Source organism: Pyxicephalus adspersus, chromosome 1 (assembly GCF_032062135.1).
Source record: "Pyxicephalus adspersus chromosome 1, UCB_Pads_2.0, whole genome shotgun sequence".
Lineage (NCBI taxonomy): Eukaryota > Metazoa > Chordata > Amphibia > Anura > Pyxicephalidae > Pyxicephalus > Pyxicephalus adspersus.
This window is the reverse complement of record NC_092858.1, coordinates 42498898-42523520: the sequence shown is the minus strand read 5'-3', so window position 1 is coordinate 42523520 and position 24623 is coordinate 42498898. Positions and strand designations below refer to the sequence as shown.

Genomic DNA, 24623 nt, shown 5'->3' with positions numbered 1-24623 from the left:
TTATTTATAGATAGAGCCCTATGTAATTAAATATTTTGAATTTTTTTTGAGGGTTGTTCACTGTCCAAAAAGGATAAGGAAAATAGGTTTTTCTTGCACAAAAAAAATTATACTCAAATATTTATGAAACATACCATTGCATTATTACCCTATTTTGTTATACACAGACAACACAAAGTTATCAAACATTTTTTAGTTTTATTGTTTGGACCTAAATCTCATCACCTGCCAGCAGGTGGCACCGCAGAGCCTTCATAGCAGGTTGATGAATTTTATTTAACAACAGAATGCAGTCCAAAAGTATTGGATGTGAAGATGAATTTAGATATAACTTATCTAGGTTACTTCATTAAATAATCATAGATATACTCTGGATAAAGGCTAAGTGCTAAAGTATATAAAGATCATATTTTTGATGCCTGATTAAAAAGATTGATTATCAAAGCACATCTAAGAAATACAAAGAGATTTTTACTTTAACAACAATACAGTGAACATGAGAACTGTTGGAAACAATATTTCATAAGCAAAAGGAGAAGACCGTTATTTTTTTACCATTCTATAAAGTTGGATCATTACAAAAGATGAAGATTAAGTTTTTGGTTGCATGGTGCAGTACAAATATTCATCCATAGGTGGTGCTGTTTGGGTGGAAATATCTGTAGGTGTGTAGGTCAGAATTCAAATTCTGGAATATAAAAATGTCCAAGCTTTCAATGAATGGCACTTGAAGTTTTGCTTTTTGACATGGAGTTCACATGGTTAAACAGCAGTGATACACAAGAAATAAATTATGTGAATCTTTCACTGTCTTCCATCCAAGGATATTAGTAATAAATAATGGCAGTAGGGCTGCTGAATGTTGTTCCTGATAGGTGAGCACCCCCCAGATCATAGCAGTAATCAGTCAATGGAAGGTAGTAGATGTTCAGTCTGGTATAGATGTGCTCTGGTATAGAAAATGTCATTAGTCTAGGTGAATGCACTGCATCCATCGCTCTGCTTTGCTCAGCGGGTATCCACGATCCATACGTAACTGCTTGTTTACCCGCCAATACTTGTCTCCTTTAAAAAAATAGATCTTGCCGTTTTTCCAGGTAAGAGCTGCATCTACTTTTCCAGGGATTCCAGTAAACAGACTGGAAATTTTCTTGGGTTGTAAGGCGCTCCAGGCCAGCTCATCCCATTGCCAGTAATCATCACCCTGAAAAAATAAAATCACTATAAGTTTTCTTTTGTTCTTATAAATTAAAAAAAAGTTACTTCAAAAAGTATTTTTTAAAATATCCTAAAGATCTTCTTAAAGTATATTATCCTATAAAATGATATGTGCATTTATTGTATTATGAGCATGGTATTTACCTGTGAACCCTTCCTGTGTGCAGACAACTAAAAGCCCTGAGACTGCTGCTGGAAGCTGCCATCATCAGTGCTGTCAAACCGTCTTCCCTCCATTGCATTGCTGGTCAGCAACTGTGCTGTCACCCCCTCACTCCTGTTGCATTGCTGGTCAGTGGCAGTGCTGTTGCCTCCCAGCTTGCATCACTTGTCAGTGGTTATCACTTCCTGTAACAGTATTACAGTGTGTTCTAGAAGTGCTAGCAGAAAAGCAGAGATCTCTTGTACTGCCATACTGCAAACTACCCATGGCTACCCAAGAGGTAATGGAAGCAGACCAATACACAATAGGAAACACCAGGGAATTAGACTCTCCTAGAAAAAAAAAAGCTATGGCGGGACGACAGGAAGCTGCACTACAGAACTGACTCTTGAGGGGGTATGTATGGATTATTTCCCTGTCAATTCACTCCAAATTCGTCCATAATTTTCATTTATACTTATATAGCATCTTTCCTATTGTGACAGATGTGCACTTTGACAAGTGGCCACAGAAGCAAGATATTCGAACACTTCTCAAACTTCGAATTTCAGACGAAATAACAGAATAATTTATAAATAAAGTCCCTGGAGTAGTCAAAGTTTAAAGCCATACTGCAAGTGAATGAAGTGCTATTTATGGAAAGGATAAACTCTAAGTAAAGTATACTTCGTGTACTCTACTCTAAGTAAAGATTTTTATATCAGACACTTCTAAACTCAGAATTTTCACTTTACTTAAAAGGGTAGACAACCCTTTTATGTAAGGTAAAAATTCTGTTTGTTTGTGTTTTTTTTAAGTCCAACACCCTATTTTTTTTAAGCAGCACCGCCCTTTTAATTCAGAGAATTAAAGAAAACACAGATCTCACGCAAGCGCAGTGAGTAATGCGCAGTCACCCGATCTCGCGTCAGGTGACATAGGAAGAAGAACCCGGAAGAACAGAGAAAAGATAGCGGCACCTAGCATGCTGGCCCGCAGACAAATGCTGGGACGATACAGAACCCGATGAAAGAAACCTCCAGACTGATCAACCGCTCTGCGGGATTGATGGTAAGTATATCTTTTTTGTTTTGGGTCGTTTGTGGGTTTACTTCCTCTTAAGTTATTGGTAAAACAGGTAGAAAGTATGAATTGACCTTAGCTGTAAGGTGAACTGAACCTGTGTCAAGAAATCCACCCCACCACACAAAAAGAAAAAAAAGCATAAATAATGATAAATTAATTGTTCATAAGGAAAAAAAATGTGTGTATTGTAGAGTCATACCTTTTCTTACTGAACTATCCTTATGATCAGATCACTTACTCATATCTCTAGACAGCACACATTTACTGCGGAACAGTACCATAATGTGTAAAGCAAGTTTGACTGAACTTTCCTGATGTTACACTGTACTATCTTCCTCATGTATGTATCATCTGTTTCTGCTTTTATAGGTAATAAGCCATGTGGTGAAATGGGATGTTTATTTTTCCGAAGAGACTATAACATATTATTCCAGCTCATTCATATGTAGCTGGCAGTGAGCCACATTCATCCTGAGCAGATAATACTCTCACAATCCTTGTTATTACTAATGATAAACATTTTGAAGACATGATAAACTATTAACTTAGACGTCTGCTTAGCTTCATAATTCCGGACATGCGGCAGTTTCTGAGACGTAGAAGTACTGGCCAGCTACTATATTAGCAGGGGGGCAGAGATGAGAACAACTTGCAGCAGTTAGGGCAAATTTGGGGTATTCCTGAATGGGGTATTAGGCACTCATCTGTGAAATGTTAATGATAATTCTTGAACAAAAATCATGAACTGAATTCCTTTGACTTGCTTGGAATTATAGTTTACCTTAAACAGGAATATCTTCTGGTTTTCTTCCCAGTATAAGGCTGCACCAATATTCGGGGGGACTCGTGTTAATACTTTGGGGTATCCATAGTTCAGTTTAAAATCAGTGTATCTCCATAATTTGTCACCTGAAAAAGAGATTATGCAACCAAGTGTTAGGTCTTGACAAACTAAACTAGTCACCTATTTACAAAGAAAAAAACAAAGCGTTGTCAAGTTTTTATTGCTGTCTGTATCCCTGCTTGAGAGATATTTGTTCCTCTGTTATCTATTAATCTGTATCTCTATTAAAGATACAGAAAAAATGTGAGTGGAAATCTAAACATTTTGAGTTGTTATCAGAGCAAGAAAACTGAGAGAAAAAATTCCAATGTGGACATCTGTTCCCATTACACCTCTCCTAATTATGAACTCCATTTACTATGGAGAGATTTCCTCTAATTTCACTATTGCATCATACAACAGGAGATGAAGGAAAATCTGCTCAACTCTGTGCAGACTCCAAAAAACAACTTGATGGGTTTTTTAACCATTTTCTAGTCTATCTAAATCTAAGCAAAAAGGTTTAGGCATTACATACATTTTATGATATCAAGAGAAACCAATACCAAGGGTATTAGCTGCAGCATTTACAACTCACCTTTAAAGAAATATGTGCGCTTGGTACGTTTGGAATGCACAGCGGCATCCAGATTTCCTGGAAGTCCCTTCCACAGGGACTGGATCCTGGTTAGAGGACCGATGCCATAGTCTGTGATTGTCCATACATAATCTCCTTTAAAAGCATAGGTTTTTCCATAGGGTCCTGTAGGAATGGAAGGATCACATAATCAGTTGAGATAAACTTTTTTTTTTTAATTCAGCATTCAGCTATGTTTGGACTGACACCAAGGTTGCTGTGCATTTACCGCCTTGTCTTGCCAGTAAACCACTGCCTCTGGGAAAAATGCTACAAGTAGTTCCTATCCATGACAGCCTTAAAGAAAATGAATGGTAACTACCGCCCAGTCAAATCAAGTGAACAAGTGGCTGGTTGCTTGGAATCTAGCCCAAGAAATGTTGCTTTCCTATGGAAATATTTCAAACCCATGGCAAATAAATATATAAATATTCTTTATTATTCTTGAATGATATCCGCATGACAGAAATGCAGGTATATATCAGTATATATTGTGGTTTCCTCTAAGTTTAGTAGTCATTGTACAAGTGACCTTCTAGATTGGTGGTTGGAATAAAGAATCTTGCAGTGTTGGACAGTGTAGGTGAGGCAATCAATTCTTTACTGCTCTGTGCTCCGGGAACTCATATCAACCTATGAAGGAACCCCAGGGTTTCATGGTTTAGAAACATTGCTCTAGAAAGACTTTCTTAAAACCTTGACAAGCTTTACTGGTCAAGTGGAGTTTTGGATCCACTTCCAGGTACGAGTGTATTGAACATAATTATTTTTCCTGGTCCTCCTCCTGACGGCGTACACATGGTGTACACATGTGCAATCCTACCCACATTACTCCTTTCCAGGACCACCTTCCCCCCCCCCAAAAAAAAACCCCTTCCACTTACCTCTCTGTTCTATTTCCGTCCTGCTCCAGGACCATCTTATGCTGGTGTGGTGGCTTCTTCTTTCTTCTTTCCCCGGGTCTTCTCTGTTCTCAGGGAGCTGCGTTCCTCCAATGGAGAATGCAGCTCTCATCCACAGGCTTCCTGGTTGCGGCGCATGCGCAGTAGCGCTCTAGGAAAGCCTTTGCAGGAAATGCCTCAAAAAGACAAGGACTGGGGCCTCTTCTACCAGATATTCCTCTAAACGGGGACTTGGGGCAGGAATGAGCTCCCCCTTAAATAGAGCGATTAGAGAAAGATCATCTTCCCATTCTGGGAACCGGTCACATGATGGCAATGGATCCTGTTGGGCATGTGGGGCTAAAGCCCTGCCTTCTAAATTGGTGTGTGCAATATGCCTTAAAGAGGCATGTCCAGACAGAGAGACAGAGGACAAGGCTCGGATATATCAGATGCTGAGTTAGAGGAAGAAAATTCTTTTTCATTTGACTTTTCATTAATCAACTCGTTTGTACTTGCTATAAGGGAAGCTATTCAGTGGGAGGGGGAATCTCCATCCCCTCCAAAGAGAAAAAGATATTTTCCATCACTAAAAAAGGAAGTTGTAACCTTCTTACAAAGGAGTGGGCAAAACCTGATAAGAAATGCTCCCTTATGAACAGATTCACAAAATTGTATTCTATGAGCTAAAAGGAATCAGCGGCTTCTGATGTTAATCCAGCTGTGGACGCGCCGTTGCACTGCCTGGTCAGGGATGTGGTGCTCCCTATGGAAAATTCGGTAACCTTTAGAGACCCTGTGGACAGAAAGATGGAAGGGGATCTCAAGAGGATTTATGCTGCTGCGGGATTAGCTAGCCATCCTGAGGTGGCACTTACCTCCGTGTCAAGAGCCTTATTGGCTTGAGTGCAAAGGTCTAGGGGCACCATAGAAGGTGAAGCAAAAGATTTGTCAACTAGTATCTGTTTAGAGAAAATTAAGACTAACAGTGGATTTTCTGGCGGAAGCATCACTGGATCTGGTCAGATTGTCAGCAAAGATAATGGCTTTTTCTGTGATGGCAAGAAGGGCTCTTTGGTTGAGACATTGGGTAGCCGACCCGGTGTCGAAACAATCTTCATGTTCTATACCCTTTGAGGGGAAGTTGCTCTTTTGAAACTCACTGGAAGAAGAAATCCAGAGGGTAACTGGCGGGAGATCGGGATCCAAAGAAAGTTGGTGAGGTTTCAGGGGAACACGGTCCCAGGAATACGCACAGCAGCAATAGCAGGGAACTCAGTCGTCCTTTCGGAGGCCAGCCAGAACAGGTGTTGCACAGCCAGCCAAGCAAACAATTCTGAATATGGATATACCCAGGCACTGGAGGTTGGTGCCCGTCGTTTAAAATTTGCGGGAGAATAGAAACAAAGAATCGCAGATGCCTGGGTAATGTCAGTAGTATCCAAGAGATACCAGATACCCCCACAAACAAGTTTCAGAAGGACATTGCTCCCAACGAAAGTGTCAGAAATAAAAACCATAATTGCGTATGTGCAATAACTGGCAAAATTTCAAGCAATAGTACCTGTTCCACCACAAGAGCAGGGGAAAGGATTTTATTCCAGGCTATTTTTAGTGCAGAAAGCCTTGGGGGATTTTCGTCCAGTAATGGATGTGAGAAACCTGAATACATGTCTGGAGGTGAAGTCATTTCGGATGGAATCATTGCAGACTATCCTGTCGGTCATACATCAGAACAACTGGATGATTTTGATCGATCTGGAAAATGCATACCTACATATTCCATCGCTCAAAAACATCAAAAATATTTGAGGTTCAGCATAGGAGTTTTCACTACCAATTCAGATGTCTGCCTTTCGGCCTGGCTATGGCCCCGAGAACATTTTCCAAAGTGTTTGTGGCTCTGGCAGCTTATCTGAGGCTTCAGGTAGTATGCTTATACCATTATTTGGGCGACATACTAGTGCTAGCAAAATCCAAGGATCAGCTCAAGAAGAACAGATAGTTTGTGTTGGAAACTCTGGCTCGTTTTGGATGGCTAGTAAATTACCAGAAGAGCTAGTTCCCACTCGGGTGATGGAAAATCTGGGTGTGAAGATCAATACAAAAATCTCTTCCTGACTCCTGACTTCCAGAAGATCGAGCACCTAACAAATAGGGCACTTCTATTTTGCAGAACTCCAAGAATAAAGGTAAGAGGTTGCATGAAAATGTTAGGATTCATGGCAGCATGTATAGCGGTCGTACCATGGGCCAATGAGAACTCTGCAAGTTTGCTTTCTCAGTCAGTGGAACCGAGAGTCCATGGAACAGGTCATTGCCCTTTCAGCTTCAGTACGGAAGAGACTGTTATGGTGGGCATCGGTGCAGAATCTATCAAAACGGGTGTCCCTGGTAAAGGAAGGTTGGACAATCATTACGACGGATGCAAGTCTAGCAGGTTGGGGGTCCATTGCGACGGACAAAGGGCTCAGGGCCAGTGGTCATCACCCATGAAGGGCAAATCCAGTTTGATGGAACTGGCAGGCTCTAAAAACAATCCCTACTTACATAGAGCACAAAAGGGTGAAGATTATGTCAGACAACAAGACCACAGTGGCTTACATTGCAAAACAAGGAGAAACAAGAAGCCGATGACTTTTGCAGATAACTGCAGATCTTTGATCTTTGGTTGGGCAGAACGACATTTAGATCTGACAGCAATATACCTTCCAGGTAAACAGATACAATTAGCTAGCGCTGAGAGCAGGTAATTTCCAGATCTAAAAGAATGGTCCATATGCCCCAAATACCCACTCCTAATTTTCTTACAGTGAGGAACACCAAAAAGAGACTTGATGGCATCACCCAACAACGCTCAGCTTCCAAGATTCCCCATCCTATTGTGTGTGAAACTCCCCCACCTACTAGATTGTAAGCTCTTCGGGGCAGGGTCCTCTCCTCCTGTATCACTGTCTGTATTAGTCTGTCATTTGCAATCCCTATTTAATGTACAGCGCTGCGTAATATGTTGGTGCTATATAAATCCTGTTTATTATTATTAATAATAATAATAATAATAAGATTCTGTACGAGGTTCCAATGTAAACATGCATGGGCTCAAGACGCATTCTCCATCAGATGGAACTTTCCCCACCTGTATGTGTTTCCACCAATTCCATTGAGAAGCGAACCTGGCAATAGTTATACTACCATATTGGACCGTGAAGGCCCTGGTTCTCCCTAATGACTCAGATGTTGATGTCTTCCCATTGGCCTCTACCAGATCAGAGGGATTTGCTGGTGCAAGGGGCTTGGGTCAAACCTCAGCCTCCACATTGGAAACTAAATGCCTATTGAAAGGAGGAGGAATTTAGAGGCAAGTGCGTCTGAGAAAGTAGCAGACACTCTCTTAAAGGCAAGGAAATCGACAGCCAACAAAACCTACTTCAAAATATGGAAAAGATTCCTAATAATGTCTCATGAAAAACGTTTCTCTATCACAGAACCAACAGTAGCTCAAATACTGGAGTTCTTGCAGTCTGCGCTAGAGAAATGTCTTAGCTATAATACTATTAAGGTACAGGTGTCTGCCCTATCAGCCCTAACTTTGACAAAGTGGGCAGAAAATGCACTGATCCAACAGTTCCTAAAGGCGGCAGTAAAAATCAGGCTGCCAGCAAGGCCTTTATTCCCATCTTGGGACTTATGCTTAGTATTTAAAGCCCATTTATTCTCTCCCTTCCATTCAAATAAAGTTTGTTCAATAGAAAAACTGACATGGAAAGCGGAGTTCCTGACGGCTATTACATCCGCCCCCAGGGTATCAGAATTGCAATCTCTCACAACTAGAGAGCCTTATTATTCCGTCCCATCAGAAGGGTTGTATTTGTGGCCTTCACCAAAGTTTCTTCCAAAGGTGTCTTCAGCTTTCCACATAAACTGGGAACCAAATGAATGAAGAAATGGCTGAAAAGGATGACTCAAGTAAATTGGACATGGTCCAGGTAATCACCACATATGTTCAAAGAACCAAAGGTTTTGGAAAGATGAACAACATGTTTGTGTTTCCTAGTGGACCAAAGAGGGGTCAAGCAGCCCCAGCAAGTATCATCTCATTTTGGATCGTAAAGACAATTAAATATGCCCATTCCCTTATGGGGTTGTCTCCCTCACAGGAAGTGAGAGCCCACTCAATGAGGACTTCATCCTATGCAAAGGTTTCCACAGAGACTGTAAAGCAGCAAGTTAGAAGACTCCCAACACCTTCATCAAACATTACAGACTGAATGTTTAACCAAACACAGATTCTGAGTTCGGAGCCTCAGTGTTACGTGCAGCGCTGAAATAAATATTTTTTAATTTGAAGCAATGACGTGTTTTAAGTTGTCTTTGCCCTCCCTCAGGGTTGCTTGCTACATACCATGTGTATGCTGTCAGGAGGAGGACCAGGAATAGGGAAAATTGTTGTCATACTTACCCGTAATTTTCCTTTCCTGGGAACTCCTCCTGACGGCGTAGTTACCCACCCTCTCTGGTCCTGTCACAAGACTTAAGACGGAACAGGGAGGTAAGTAGAAGGGGGTAATTTATTGGGGAAAAGGTGGTCCTGGGAGGGGTAATGTGGGCGGGATTACCCATGTGTACGCCATGTGTATGTCGTCAGGAGGAGTTCCCAGGAAAGGAAAACTACGGGTAAGTATGACAACAATTTTCCCTAAATTTGAGATGGAAAAAGTATACGGGCAACAAAAAACTTTAGTCTGAAAAAAATGCTCATTGATTTTAGGTGACGTTTGTCTGGTGACGTTTGTTGAAAATGATCTCTCAAACTGAGTAGTGTTGGCCACTTACCTAATATTATAGCATCAAGGTTATCATGGCATGGATCAGGATATGGGCTTGTAGGGGTTGGAACAGCCGGTACTGTTGTTGTAACTGGCTTTCTCTCTTCTTCATATTTTTCATTTATACCTTGAGAAAAATAAACAGCTGTAAATCTTCTATCAAAGGTAAAGTAGGTGATGCAATCCTTCAAAATAAATAAAGAAACATTAAGTGGTCCTGGGACACCAGAAAAGGGGAAGTCACCTCAAGAAAATATGCTGAAAGGTGTCAGGGGGGAAAGGAGAATGGAAAGCTTGCGGGCATGTTTTTTAGAATAGATAAGAATGCTGAGGACAGTGTAATCAACTGGATAGCACAAGTGTAGTAGAGTGGTAGAACCAGAGATAGTTACTGCATTGCAATATTTTACATACATATGCTATAAATCCATGGTGCATAGGTTGGTCACAAATACACATTAACAGGGACACAGAGAACAGTAACAACACTTTAGTTTAGTTTAGTTGGGTCTTACTGTCTGAATTCTTGCTGAGCATCTTCTACTTTCTCCCTACTAGAATAGGCAGTAATGGAACAGCAAAACAAGCCTAAAAATAGGTTCTAATCCACCCACATTCTATCCATAGCTCCCTACAATTAAAGTCAATGTATTTTTTAGTTTGGGGTTCAAGCCATATTTTCTAAAACTAGAATGAACATGCTGGCATAGGAAAGAAATCTTTGGCAGAGATGGGGTCAGTTAGCTACTAGAGTTGAATTTTACTTAAGGAAAAGTAGACAATGAGGATTAGAATGTGGGTTAGGTTACCAAGGAAGATTAATACGTGGGTTATGGATACAATGGTAATGTTGTAGGGGGGAAAAAATGTATGTTAGGCTTTTTATAGTTCTGTTTTGAATGCAGAGAAGAAGTATTGGATTTTATGTCAGGTTTTCATTGATGTTCGGGACTTTCTGTTCTGCTTACAGTGACTTCATCAGAGAGAAAGTCAATAGAAAACCTGCACTAGGGACACTGGCAAAACTAAACCCTTGACCAGGTTTCTATCCTTTACTTTACTAAAGAACATGTATTTCTGTTTATGTTGCAGTTGGAGAATCCTCCTTACCTCACTCGTCTTAGAGTTGAGCTTCCCAGGTTGAAAACCAGCAATGGACTGAAACGTAATATATCGGCCTTGAATGTAATGTTAATACACATCTTGTGCTTGCTACAAAATTCCTGGGCATTTGTATTGTAGAGCCAACCTAGTTTTATTCTTTTTTTATTTTTTTTTCTATTATTTTCTGATCAAAAAAGCACATATTTATTGACTTGGATTTAATGTTGCATTTGTGATTTAGGAAATTCTTACCATACAAAGCTTGCATCCCCTTCACATCGTCATTATGGAGATGGAAGTTGGGTTTATAACCAGCATAGACAGGAGCCATCAAGGCATTGGTAAAACGAGAGTGACCCAGACCCAAGGCATGCCCCAGCTCATGTGCCGCAATGATTCGAAGGTTCACACCAAGATATGTTCCTTCAGTCCAGTATTCATCCTCATCAAAATGCACTGTACCCAACTCAGGAATATCAGCATGTGCCAACACTTTGCCTGCAAAATAAACAATTCACTGCAGTAACCTTGAGAGTTTGGTGGCACTCCAATAAGACCACCCTGTTTTATTGGAAACACCTTTTATCAAACACACTAATACAATGGTAGGAGGTTTCCAGTAATCAAAGTACCCCATAGTTTTTGTGATCCATCTACCTTGACCTACTTTTTCCAGGAACTGTTAATTTAAAAACATTTCCAATGGGAATCTACCTTCATCAAATACCATAGACGATAAGGTCAAGACAATGTTGTAAATGATAGTGAGACAGTTCAGACTAGAAACAGGCTATTGATTTTTCTTTGCATTGCACAATATGTACAACCTACCAGTAGGTGGTTTTGTAAATTTTAATGTAAAATAAAAAGGAAAAAGAACCTTACATACACCCCAAGTGAAGTTCATGACATTAATAATTATTAAAATACAAAATGTACTGCTTTACTTTCAATGGCTTAACAATGGCAAGCATGAGTTGACAAATAAAGGCCAAATACTCTATTAGACACTGCACCTTCACAAATTGATGCCTGACAGGGATTATACAAGGTAACTTAATAATAATTCGCATTTATTCTCTCAAATGTAATTGCACTTTTTATTCTGTGTTGATTTATAGCAACCTACTGCCACTAAGGTTTAAACATTTTCTACAGGTGACACTTAGTCCTAACATAAATTTCTGTTTCTGGCAGAGTGGTAAGTGAACAGGCTTGTTTCTTTTATACTTTATAAACAAGACATTTTGCTATAAGCCATTAGTTTTTATTTTAAAAAATATATTGCCTACCAGGACCATCAAATGGGCGCGAACAGCCAACACCCCGCTCATGGAAAGATATGCGTATATCCGCTCTTCCATAGTCGATCTCCCTGAATTTCAGTGGGGTAATATCACTCCAGTACTTAAAAGCTGCTTGAATAGCCTCCCTCACTTCAGCTTTTGTCATGTCTGGTGTGTAATTGTATATACGGTAAGTCAAGTTCTTCTTCCTCCATCGGCCTGTTCAGTAAGAAAACAGAAGACATACTAAAAATCATGATGACACCATAGTTTAGAAAAATGCTATCATCTATCTATCTATCTATCTATCTATCTATCTATCTATCTAATCTTTCATCTTTCAATCAAAATCAAACTCTTCCCTGCTCTAATATCTAATAAATCTTGGCAAACTTTACACCCTAAATTTTTATTTATCTTCTGCACCTTATTCAGTTTTCAGCTACATTTCTAAGACACAATGTACTATTCGTAATCGAGTTTTAGTTGGGCCCTACAAAATGCAAAGACTTGCTGATAATTCCTAGATTTCCCTGGAAGGACAGCCTGAACTTATGTTTTTATTTATTGGAAGTTTGGATACATTCCAGGGACAGCAGAAAAGCTAAGGAGAATCAGAATTCTGCAGTTATGTGTTAGATATAACACTGGAAAGTTGTATGGGTATTCCGTCTTGTCCTGTGCTGTCTGTATACAAAGATCACACAATATATTACATTTACTCATGTCCATTTAGGGACCTAGAGTAGTAAAAGTTTGGATAATGGCCAGGCTGGACTTTATTCTGTCTTAAAGCGAACTTCTCAACCAGATTAAAGTGACTGTACCATGGGAGAAGTATGATGCCTTGATGCTTGGTTGTTCATAATGCAAGAAGTGTTAGAACTTCTTATCTCTATACTTGTTCTGGGTCAGTGGCTCAGACATCAATAAAGTCGATGTTTCAGAGTGGCAGCCAGAGAACAAACATTATAAATGGAGAGTGTAATAATAGAAGACTCCATTAATCTTTCCTGACATTGTCCTTTTAAAAGCTCATCAATAAAAAAATATCCCAAACTAATAAAATTTCTCTCTCTGGTAAATATTAATAAAAAGACTGTAAATAGGAGGAAGGCCTCCTTCTTCTCTATATGTTCATTAAACTATTACCTGAATTGTAAAGCATTGTCAAGTATATCAGTATTGTAATAAAGAAGAATATGGTTGTCACTGGAAAAAGCTCAGTACATCTAATGCATGTAATGATACTCAAAGTTCTTGATCTATAAAAAGAGAAGGAGGGTAACACGATGTGCACTCGTCTTTTTTCAAACATCACATCATATGAGAACTTGCTGTTCTTTTTAAATCTCCTGAACATGATTTATTGTTTGACTTCAACAAACTAAACAGAACAATAGTGTAAATCCACATTCACAGATCCAGCCTACCTAATAGAAGATACCGGAGAGTAACTTGGTTAAATGGGTCTTCTAACCCACAACGTGGCTGCTTCATCCTCTCCAGTGTGGCACTGTCCAGTAACCCTGTTTCAGGCAGCTGAGAAGCAAGCTGGAAAGCTCTACATGTAATAAAAGCAAAAAATGTACTTTAAGACTTGTTTAAAGTCCAACTCCAGGCACAACTAATTTCCCTATTTTTATATTTTTTTATTTCTCACATTTCAGAATCATACAGGAGGCGTTGTTCTTCGGCTTTGCAGCAATGGAACGATGTCTATGAACCAGTTATGCCTCGGTGCTGTGCCACTTATACTACTGTGATATTTACTAAGCACAACACACTGATGATGCATGTGAATGGCACAGCAGAGAGAATGAGATGAAGCACAAATTTGGAGCTAGTGTCATTCTAAAGCTACCTACACACGCTAGATTTCTGTCACTAACTATGAAAATGATTGTTTCCAGTGACAGTAAAATGAGCACCAATTACCTATATGTGTATCTGTGGTGTTCTTCCCACTGGGCAACAATGTAAGAGACATTCATGCCATTGACCACCAGACTTACACACCATGAACTGGGCATAATATAAATATTGTATTCTGAGGCCTGCAAATTATTGTAATGTTCCCTCATGTTTAATTAGAATAGAAAGGCTGATCTAGAGTGTGTATGTAAGTAGAGAGCAAAAAATAGTAATTGGTCTTGTGCTAGCAACCAAGCACTGCACAGGATCAATCACCTCCCAAAAAGTCAGACGCTAAAAATATGTTCCAATATGGGAACACTTGATAAAACTAATTTGATCTGTATGCACATCCACGGATAATCTGTTTTAAAGTTTTATCGATTTTGGATTTATTTTAAACCCAATGATTGTTAAAGTTTTAGATGCACATTAAAGATTTTATGTGTATACTGGAGTTGTGTTTTTGAATGGGAAACAACAAGTTGGATGGAGACCACAGAATGATCTTGTCATAACAACCAACAATCTTCCAATAGGGACATATATTGCCACTGTCTAGTTTCAAACAACTTGAAGACTTTAAAAAACATTGTATATATGGTAAACATGGATTTTTTATTGGCACTTTCAACAAAGTGCTAGCAGACTTGTCTTGCTGGAATTTGCAGCCCATAGACTTGACTTGAAGAATCACTGTTGGCAGCTTACTAAAGTGACAATTGGCAATCCCATTAAGATCTGTCGTTGAAATTCCTAAACTAGAGCAGATTGATACTTTGTGAGCCTTTTTATATCTTTGTGATGTGGTTATGTGCATGTAAATGCAACATCAAGGACAGTGCCCGAAACCTCCAAAACCACACCATAGCATCCGCATGGCTTCTAAACTACAACTTACTTTATAGCTTTTTGCACCTCCTCAGGGCTGAAATCTTCACTGTCACTTTCAAGTGGTTTTTGTAAATATCCAAACTGACTGAGATATGCCTATTAAAAAAAAAAAGAATCAGACATTTAAATGTTAAATAAAAATACATTTTCATGAAATAGAGTGTATTCATTGCTGCTTTGGATTATATACAGTAAAAGTAAGGAAAAGCCACACAAAGCCAGACATTGCTGGGCAATTTAAATGATTGTTTTAAGGAAATACTTATTCTTAGAAGACAATTAATTGCACCCTAAGGCACAACTTTCCTTCTATGGATGAGTCATTTATTGCTGCTTTACCAGCATCCATGGCAAATAATTGGTTTGTATTGTCTTTAGTGGTGTTCTACAGAGATCATATTCCTACAAACTTTATGAAGATACAAAGATCAAAATATGATGACATTATTAGCTGACATAAATAGTAGCTAGTGGTAATGAGATAATATAATGACCACAATCAATTATCAAACATATGGCAATGTAATATAATGATCGCCATTATTTATCAGTCAGATGGCTCAATGATGTAATGACCGCCATCAAGTATCAGTTACATACCATTTTCTGTAAATAATATTTTCTGGTAAATAACGTTTGCAATGGATTCACAAGTCACATTATGTACTATACATATGTTTTTGCTTATTGTCCATCTGGCAAGCACTGTAATGTCTAAAACTGATTGCATTTAATTTCAAGCATGCAAAATAAAGCAATTATATTAATGTTTAGAAGCACCTTTCAAAACCTTGGACATTCTGATATGCAAATATATACTTTGTCTCTATGAAACAATTCTCATTCCTTCATAAAACCTTTTGATGTCAACCAATAGAGAAAAAGGAGGTATACATGGCTGAGAAAGTCAGTGTAAGCATATATATATATATATATATATATATATATATATATTTATTTATTTTTTTTTTTTTTTTTTAATGTTAGAGCTGCATCTCCCTCCATGGAAGTCAATGGGAATGCAAAAGCAGCTTAAACAAAGTTGATGCACCTTAGAAGAAGAACCGCCAACTGGTCACCTACCAAGAAGCATGCAAGCTGAATCCAACTATAGCCAGTCAACACATCTTTATTTTGTCCAGAATACATCCAGTCCCTTAATAAAATATGTGTTTCTTATGTTTATAAAATGTCTGACAGTAAAAAGAGTGTCAAGTAAAAATCTGGAGATCAATAAGTTATGAAACTTGGGGTCAACCACTCTTTTGAGGTCTACGAGTATCTAAACAATGTAAAAACACCTGACTTATTCAGTAGTTGAGCCATTTTTACACACTTATGAACAAGTATGAACATGGGTGAAGCTATGCAAGTTCAGCAATTCTAACTAAACAGAGTAACAGACTGAACCTAGACCATAGTGGAGTCTATAGATGATCAGAACTGCCTGGGTTCATATTGGGTTCTTTGAAATGTCCTCAATCGTTAATTTACACAAACTTAGCATCGTTAAGTTAACACAAACTTAGCATTGAACACTAGTGAAGACACTTCTGTGAGAACTCTGTTCATTTCCTAGGCTAATAGGCAAACTTTTGTAAAAAAAAAAAAAAAAAAAGCATGAGGAACTGGGTACTGCCAGGGGGGACATATGCCATGCAAGGAAGGGCAAGAAAATTAACATGCAAGTCGATTCAAATAGCAACAATGCAAGCGGTGCATCGGAGTAAACCACTCAAATATTACCTTCTATCTGGAGCCATCACTTTTTTGGACTTACTAAAGGTTTAAAGCATATGTGAACCCTACATATATTTTCTATATGCTTGGCATCATATCTCACTGAATAGACTTATTTTAAGGAATCATTTTTTGCATCATTTCTTACCTGGAGATCCTACCTGTAACTGTTCTTTCAGACTGACAACACTATGCTACTACTTTGCAATAAACAGCTACAATGTCAGTTAGGTGCTCCCTTCTAGTTTGGCATTGGGATGCCTATGAGATGGACCAGAAAAACAGCCCAACAGCCAACTTAAAGAACATGTACAACAGGCTGACTATGCTGCTGCTTAGCACTGTTAGTCTGCAACAAGAATTGAAATGATTTACGGGATCTCAGCTCAGAAACTTTGTAACAGTTAAGAAAAGAATTTGCATTATTAAAAGTGTGCACACATACTGAAAGATTTTGGGTTTATATACACTTTATATAATATTCCATTGATTTTCTTAGTCTAAAGGTTGCATTATAAATCCATCACATCACAACAAACTAAATTATGCAGATGCATTCTGAGAAATCAAATATATAAACAGGAAATGTGTTTAAGAAATAAAAAAGGAAAACCTTCAGCATTTTTTTCATGATGTTGCACAAATTAAAAAAAAAAACTTTTTACTAATAAATATTAATCATACATACAGATGTCTCTTAATAATATTATTATTATTATTATTATTATTATTAATAATAATAAACAGGATTTATATAGCGCCAACACATTACGCAGTGCTGTACATGTCTAGCTCACATTGCAGCTGTTCTCCTACAACTTCTGCTTTCCATCATATGTGAACAATTTGGTAAGAAGCAGGAACACTCACCATGGCCTCCTCTTCAGCGCTGGGATCTATTAAGGTTTTTGCATAAACAGAGATGGCGAAAGCCCCCAGAAGAGGAAGAAGCAGCATCCTAAGGCTCTTGTCAGATGTGTCCCTGGCTTTGTTCCTTGGCTCTGTCTTGTGGGTTCCCCTTGTAAGACTTTATGAACACTTCCAGTATGACTCAAACTCTCCTCTCCTCCTCCCACTTGCATCTTCCCTCTTGAGAAATGACCATGGAATGCAGTTAACCCCTGCCTGTAGACTCAGCTTGATTTTATTTTTTTTAATAAAAATCTCAGCTTGTAGTCATTGAAAATGTTCATTTATTTTCTAGTCATTAATTGCTGACAGCTTGTATATGAGTATAAGAGAAAACCAAGCTGAAATGAGTCACTGTACAAGACACCCATCTGGAGTGCGTCCTGCTAAAACCACTTCTCTACAGTCATAACATTGAAATCTTAAGTGATTTTAGGATAATTATGGATAATCAAAATTAGGTAACTTACCTATCCAGGCAAGTCAAAGTTGGAACTAATTGAGACGTGTGTGTGTTATACAAACTATATACCATATAGAACAAACATGATATATATTGTAGCTTGCACTTCTTATATGTATTGTGGCTGCATTAGTTTTCAGGCTAAAAACAGTTTCTGCAATTTCAGAAATGTACATATATTTATATATATATATATATATATATATATATATATATATATATCAATACATATATATATATATATATATATACTACAATACATATCCTCACTATGTATTGGGGATGAAAGAGGCAGAGGATTCTGCAGTCCTTTCCTACGGTGGCAACAATTCTCCTCTGAAGCTGCTAAACTTATAAAATAAAAAATCTTGAGCGGGCTGTTTTTTTCTTTGCAGACGTGACATGTGATGTCTCTCCTGACAAAAAAAAAAAAAACGTACCTACCTGAACCTACTAAGCTCACCTCTCCTTGCTCCTTTGCCAGGGCCAACATCTTCACCCAGTCCTTTTCCAGGTTTGGGACCTTTGGCCATCTTGACTTGCCAGGCCAGAATGACATAGCTCCCACACATGCAGACAGCAGGTCATTCAATCTCAGCAGCCAACTATGCTGGGACTTTCCACTGAATGCACGTCTGTGATAAGTTCATTTTATTTTAAAATCTGCCTGCTAACATGTAATGTTCTATACCTAATAAGAATAATGCAGCCACCACAATAAAGAACTTGTAAGCTGCAACATATTACATTTTTCTTCTTCTATTTATTTAAATTGTACAGAAAATGAAATGTATATAAGTTCACACAGAAGTTGTAGAATCTCTTTCAGATGTAATGTTCCCCATCCAGGTGACAGGTTTTAGACTGAACCTGAAGACAGAGAACACAGACAGCATTTAGAACCTGGGAGAAGTTCAAACTCTTCTCCGCTCAATATAGTACTGAAAAAATACTTTGGCTGGAGTTTTTGAGGTTTTGAGGTTCTTTGGCCTGAATTGGATGTCATTATGTTCGGGTTGAAAGAAAGGTGAGGCAGCATTTGCAGTCTTATTATTCCAAAAATTCTAGTTGTCTGTCCTTAAATCAGAACACATCTTCAGATGAAAAGTTCTACCTTTATTCTGACTTTTCTGATCTGTGTACTTTTTCTTCTGTTAGTAAGTTATTACTGAAGTCTGAGGACAAGCTTAACAGCCAGTCAATTGGCAACAGAAGCTTCCAGAGGTGTAACAGTTATGCCTGCTACCCCTTCATTCAGTAGAAGTCCTGGGAAGGAATGTGGTGGCAGACACTGACTGGACCGTCATTGTGGTCACCTAAAAAGCATTCCAGGCAGGCCCAGAGACAAAAAAAAAAAAAAAGACAGCATAGGCACAGGGGGCTCATGACTGGGTGCTAATTAGAACCAGACATATAAGGGTAAGGCAGGAAGACAAGGGTGTGGGTTATGGTGGAGTGGTCATTAGGGGTGAAGAGAAGATGTCTGGAGAAGGTAAAAGGGCAGAAAGAGGGGGCCATTGGTAGTTGGCTAGCTAGAGTGAGCGGTTGTGGTCCGGAAAAGCAGGGTCTGGTTGATGATGGAATATTGGTAAAAGGACTCAGCAGTGGGATGGTGTCCATGGTACAGACGGGTTTTGTGGCAACTGTTGGACAGTGAGGAGCTTGGTGTAGGATTAATATCAGAACCTGAGGCAAGGGGATGCGCCTTGGGGCCAAAAATATCAATCTTCGGTGGTGTGTTAGTTTTTGCTAGGGGGTGCTTTCCCGGATCTGCAACCTATCAGGGTGTTTATTAGTGTTAGAGGTTAAGTGAATATTAGGTTATTAAAATTGTTTATATTGTAACCAAGTTATATATATATATATATATATATATATATATTGTTATTTATATATGTTTATGTTTGTAATGTATCATAGAAAATGTTGTTAATAAATGGCTGACCCCAGCCAATTTCTTCCAAACATGGTTGTTTGTATTACTTAAAGAAGTTGGTGGGGGGAGGGGGGGGAATGACAGTAGATGGCTGGGGTGGATATGGGAGGGACTGGTGACATAAGATATACCGGGGTCATGCACCACTCCATACTACTGCTGGCCTCATAAAACACCTGTGAATCCTGTCAGAAGTGCTGTGTATTGGTTACTAGTGGGTGGCGGCTCTGGCGGGGTCAGGAGAAGGACCCAATTGGGGGGGGCTCACCGGCCAGAGCCGCAGACCATGTCTCCTGTATGAACCACAGGCTCAGGGCAGTGGGCGGGTTTTGTCTCTGGACACAACCCTCCCACTTTCCCATTGCAGACTCAGACCTGCGATGGGAGAGTGAGCGGGTTCAGGCATCATGACGTCAGTATGGGGGAAGTTTCTTCCCCTTTGAGTGACACAAGGCTCCTTGCGTATGCAGCGAGTCCATGCATTTAGTGATCCGTGAGCTCCAAAAGGTTGGGGACCACTGCTTTATAGAGTGAGTGTGGCCACCCAGGGAAAAATGAATAATTTGCAGGATAACTAGGTTCAAATGAAGTAAAAATGGCAAAAATGAATGCAGCCAACACATCTAAGGACTGTTAAGCTGCAGTTTATTACATTATTGTTTTTGGGTTGTGCTGTAGGTATGCCAAGTCTCTAGGGTTTTAGAAAGCTGCCATGTTTGTCAAACAAAATGCCATTATCAATGATGCATGAATTTATGTCTAGGGCAGAATTATAACAGCCAATATATTGAAGAATGCCCTTGTATGATGTAGAAATAATTCTCACAGTAACAAGACATGTTTCCATAAATTGATTACCTAGGCTGACCCAATGTATAAATTGAGCTAATTATAAATAAGAAGGGTGTCCTTACCACATAGCCAAGTTTAAGTTTCATGTTTAAGATTGGAAAAGTTTAGATTGGAAAAATTATGGGGGATTCAAAGCCACGCTGGAAGTACACTCACACAACCACATCAGCTTACATTTCAGAATATGACTAACACAGACAGATGGGCAGTAATATACAGTACATGTAACCACATCGATAGCAGCATAGTACAGATAGATAAGTAAAGTATGTAGGTGATTGTGAAGTACAGATCATTTTGCAGAGTGACAGCAATAATGTGATTTATCAGCATATGTTTAGAAGGAACCTATTCTGAAATAAAAAGGCTGTCAATGCTTTCCTCTATTCTATAATACTAGTTGTCTGCCTATGACTTCAGTGTTCTGACACAGATCTGAAACTGATATTCTGTCTAATTGTATAAGTGACTCAGAAAGTCCTTAAACCACTGGGTTAGCATGAAAGTCAGATAGTATACTCAGAAGTCAACATTGGCAGGCTCCACTATAGGTTTTTCTTTAAACAGATACAAATGGTAATCCCAACACTTATAGTTGATTCTAGAGCAGCCAGACTGGCAACCCAGAACTAAGAGGATCTAACAGCTGTATGCAGTTGCACATTACTTCCTATTTTGTATCAGGAACCTGTACACAATAGAAAACACTTTGGGCAATTTAATGCATATTAGACACAGAGATTTTGTGTCCCCTACAGGTATAATTTTTGGAGTTCCACTGCCTATATATTTCGCCTTTGGCATTAACATGGTGGTTCAATATGTATCTTTATTTTTGTGTATCTGTTATGAACTGTGACATATTGGTGCCACATCCAGTTTCTTTCTACAGTATCTCAATATATCCAAATGGACTTCAAAGGCACCTTCCCATAAATTCACATCACTATGAAATATAGAAGATGTGAATTAATGGGAAGTTGCCTTTAAAGTCTATTTGGATATGTAAAGATACTGTAGTAAAGCAGTGGTTTAAAAATTACAAATGTCAATAGACCATTTTTTTGTAGGCCAGCTGTTGGCTACAGACACAGAATTTATACAGCATTATATTGGAGACCAGAATCTAGAGCCTTATTCTTGTCATATGATGCAGAGAAACACAGATTAAAGTAAATGAAATTACCTTCCTAAATTCATAACGAAGTATATTTTAACTAAAGCAACATCATTTCACTGATTTATTTTTTGTTTCCTAATGTTAATACCTAAATGATTTCTAATAATTGCTTTACCAGACTGACATAGGAAAATGAATGTAGAACAAAGAAGTGTGCATTGAGCTCATACTATGTCATACACACCAGGGTTCCAATCAATAACTCCTGATTTCAACAACAATGTCATTTAGGTTCTGCAACCTAGACCCATACATACTGGTCTTTACAATTCCAAAGAAATGGTCTGCTAAATAATGATGGAATATATCAATGGTCAATTGTCAGAAAACTGTCACAAACAATACCAGTTAAGGAACCCCCAGGGTAATCGTAAGATTAGAGCCTCTTACAGTAAAAACAGTGACAATGAGTACAACAAGTTGAACAAGCATATTTTTGCATTTTGTCAGCTTTCTACTGCTCCCTATACTTTGTTCCAACTTTAAAAAGCACACCCTTTTGTTTTGTCCAATTTTCCATTGTCATTGTATTATGCCAACTGTCCGGTGCTCCAGTATTGTGGCCCAAGTTTTCAGTAAGCACAAAAAAACAGCCGTGTAGTTAATAAATGTTCCCAGTGGTGCACCAGGTTAAAATGGGCTGGGGAGAACACTCATTATTTTGGTTGTTTAGCATTTGTTTTTGTCCCACTGAGCCATTAACCTTCTATGCAACAAACACACCATGGGGAAAGTCCCAAGGAATCCTTTTGGCACCAATTTGGTTACAACAAAGGCACACCATATCCTTGGGACTTTCCCCATGGTGTGTTTGTTGCATAGAAGGTTAATGGCTCAGTGGGACAAAAACAAATGCTAAACAACCAAAATAATGAGTGTTCTCCCCAGCCCATTTTAACCTGGTGCACCACTGGGAACATTTATTAACTACACGGCTGTTTTTTTGTGCTTACTGAAAACTTGGGCCACAATACTGGAGCACCGGACAGTTGGCATAATACAATGACAATGGAAAATTGGACAAAACAAAAGGGTGTGCTTTTTAAAGTTGGAACAAAGTATAGGGAGTCCAAGTGCCAGCACATTATTATTTTAATATATATGTACACTTTGCATTAGTCAAGCAAGAAAGTGACAGGAGTAAGTACTGGTTTGGGTACATTACTACATTTCTTTGTCCATAAGTAATGCTTAGAGAAGCAAAGAAAAAGCAAAAGAGATTTGTTAGGCAAGAATACGTGTGTATCATTCACAGGTGGCAGAGAAAAGTTCCTGTTGAGTAGTTATACGAGGAACTTTCTGAAAACCCAAGTATCCTGAACAATAGGAAAGAGGGTACAATCAAGACAGACTATGCTCACTTGGACATAGGGTACAGAGCATTACTTGTAGTGGGTTTCATGGCACATTGGCATCACTTGTTCTCCATTGACTTTTTACATTACTTGGTTGAGGTTAAGGACATGCATGTGCAATCAAGGAAAAAGTTGTTGGCACTAATTGTACCAAGTTTAGTAATTATCCTTCAGGTTAGCCTTGTTACTCTAATAAACTTTTCCCTCATTTGCTTTAATGATTGTAGATTTTGCCTAGTCTGTGGTTTTAGTAATGAGGCGTGAGAATGACTGAGGGTATTCATGGGAAACAGACTGTAAGAGCCACATTCTTCTCAGAGTTGCTGTCTCTGTTTCCAAACAAATATCATGTTCTTAATTTGTGGCAGGAAATAACTGGGTTAGGGTCAACAAGGGTTACCTCCCAGGGTATCTTCATTAGGGTTTTATTATTTCTTGAAATGACCAGCATGTTTATTCTCAAAACCAAGTGCGTACTTCTTAAGAGAGTATACATAATAATAATTTACATATACTGTATGTTCCATGGGCATTTTTGGCTTCTGGTATAAATAATAGGAGAAATCAGAATATGCTGGGGATTGGCAAACATTGTATGCTGTGACATAATTTAGTGCATCTGCAAGGTGGTAAGGAAGGAAATGATTATTACATCAGTTCCATCAGATACAGTTTATTGTGGTTTATCAGAATATAAATGTGAAAGCTGCAGTTTTCTCTTTCTTCCTTTTCACCTGATGATTCTGCCAATATTTCACTTTCTGTCCAAAAATGAAAATGATCACTCTTCCATATCAGGACAACAGAAATGGTATAAAACAGATACCCAGCCCTCTTTTTTGTCCATAAAGAAGCAAATTCCAGACTTCTAAAATATAGTTTATATACCGTACATATTTCAAAAATATAAAATTTGTAACAATTAGCAAAGGAACTTCTCAGCTAACAAAATTCCTGGAATGATCATTGGCTATTTCTTGAACTTATTAAGTAGTTATAACAAAAAACTTTCAATGCCACCCCCTCATTCCTTTCCGTCCTCCCTCCTCATCTCACCCAATTTTTTTTCCTCTTTTATGAAATGCTTAGTATAAAATCAATCCAGGACACTGTTGACTCTTTTAAACTGGTTTGTTGCAGAGTATGAGGAGAAGTGATCCCTAATGGTATGAGTGAGAAAACACATATTTTGGATAGGTTTGTGTAATAGATGCGTTGCCAAGATGCCTTATGTTCCAGTTCTCTCATTTCTTTCTCCAAGATGGATTGATGTTCTTCACTGGCTCTATTTATAAACGATTTAGTGTGCTGCATAAATGGGGAGTTAAAAAAAGACTTTCAGTAGTATATTTAACAGACCAAAAGGGACCGAATAAG

At 38.6% G+C, this 24623-nt stretch overlaps 1 protein-coding gene across 1 annotated transcript; it reads right to left on the bottom strand.

Annotated features, from left to right (window-relative positions):
- Positions 1–178: 178 nt before the first annotated feature.
- MMP19 (matrix metallopeptidase 19) lies at positions 179–17575 on the bottom strand. The gene is made up of 9 exons (XM_072408436.1): positions 17422–17575; positions 14819–14907; positions 13437–13567; positions 12010–12222; positions 10970–11215; positions 9621–9740; positions 3868–4032; positions 3228–3355; positions 179–1204 (listed from the first exon to the last, which is right to left on the bottom strand). Exons 1-9 carry the CDS (start codon positions 17506–17508, stop codon positions 968–970), a joined length of 1416 nt encoding a protein of 471 aa, XP_072264537.1. The 5' UTR covers positions 17509–17575; the 3' UTR covers positions 179–967.
- Positions 17576–24623: the final 7048 nt, after the last annotated feature.

What these genes read in the sequence shown, in the direction of transcription:
- MMP19 (XM_072408436.1), bottom strand. Translation starts at nt 17,508, where the DNA reads ATGCTGCTTCTTCCTCTTCTGGGGGCTTTCGCCATCTCTGTTTATGCA. An exon ending in GCGCCCATTTGATGGTCCTG is followed by an intron (nt 11,216 to 12,009) that starts GTAGGCAATATA and finishes TTTATTTTGCAG; the next exon opens with GCAAAGTGTTGGCACATGCT. An exon ending in GCGCACATATTTCTTTAAAG is followed by an intron (nt 3,356 to 3,867) that starts GTGAGTTGTAAA and finishes TCTCTTTTTCAG; the next exon opens with GTGACAAATTATGGAGATAC.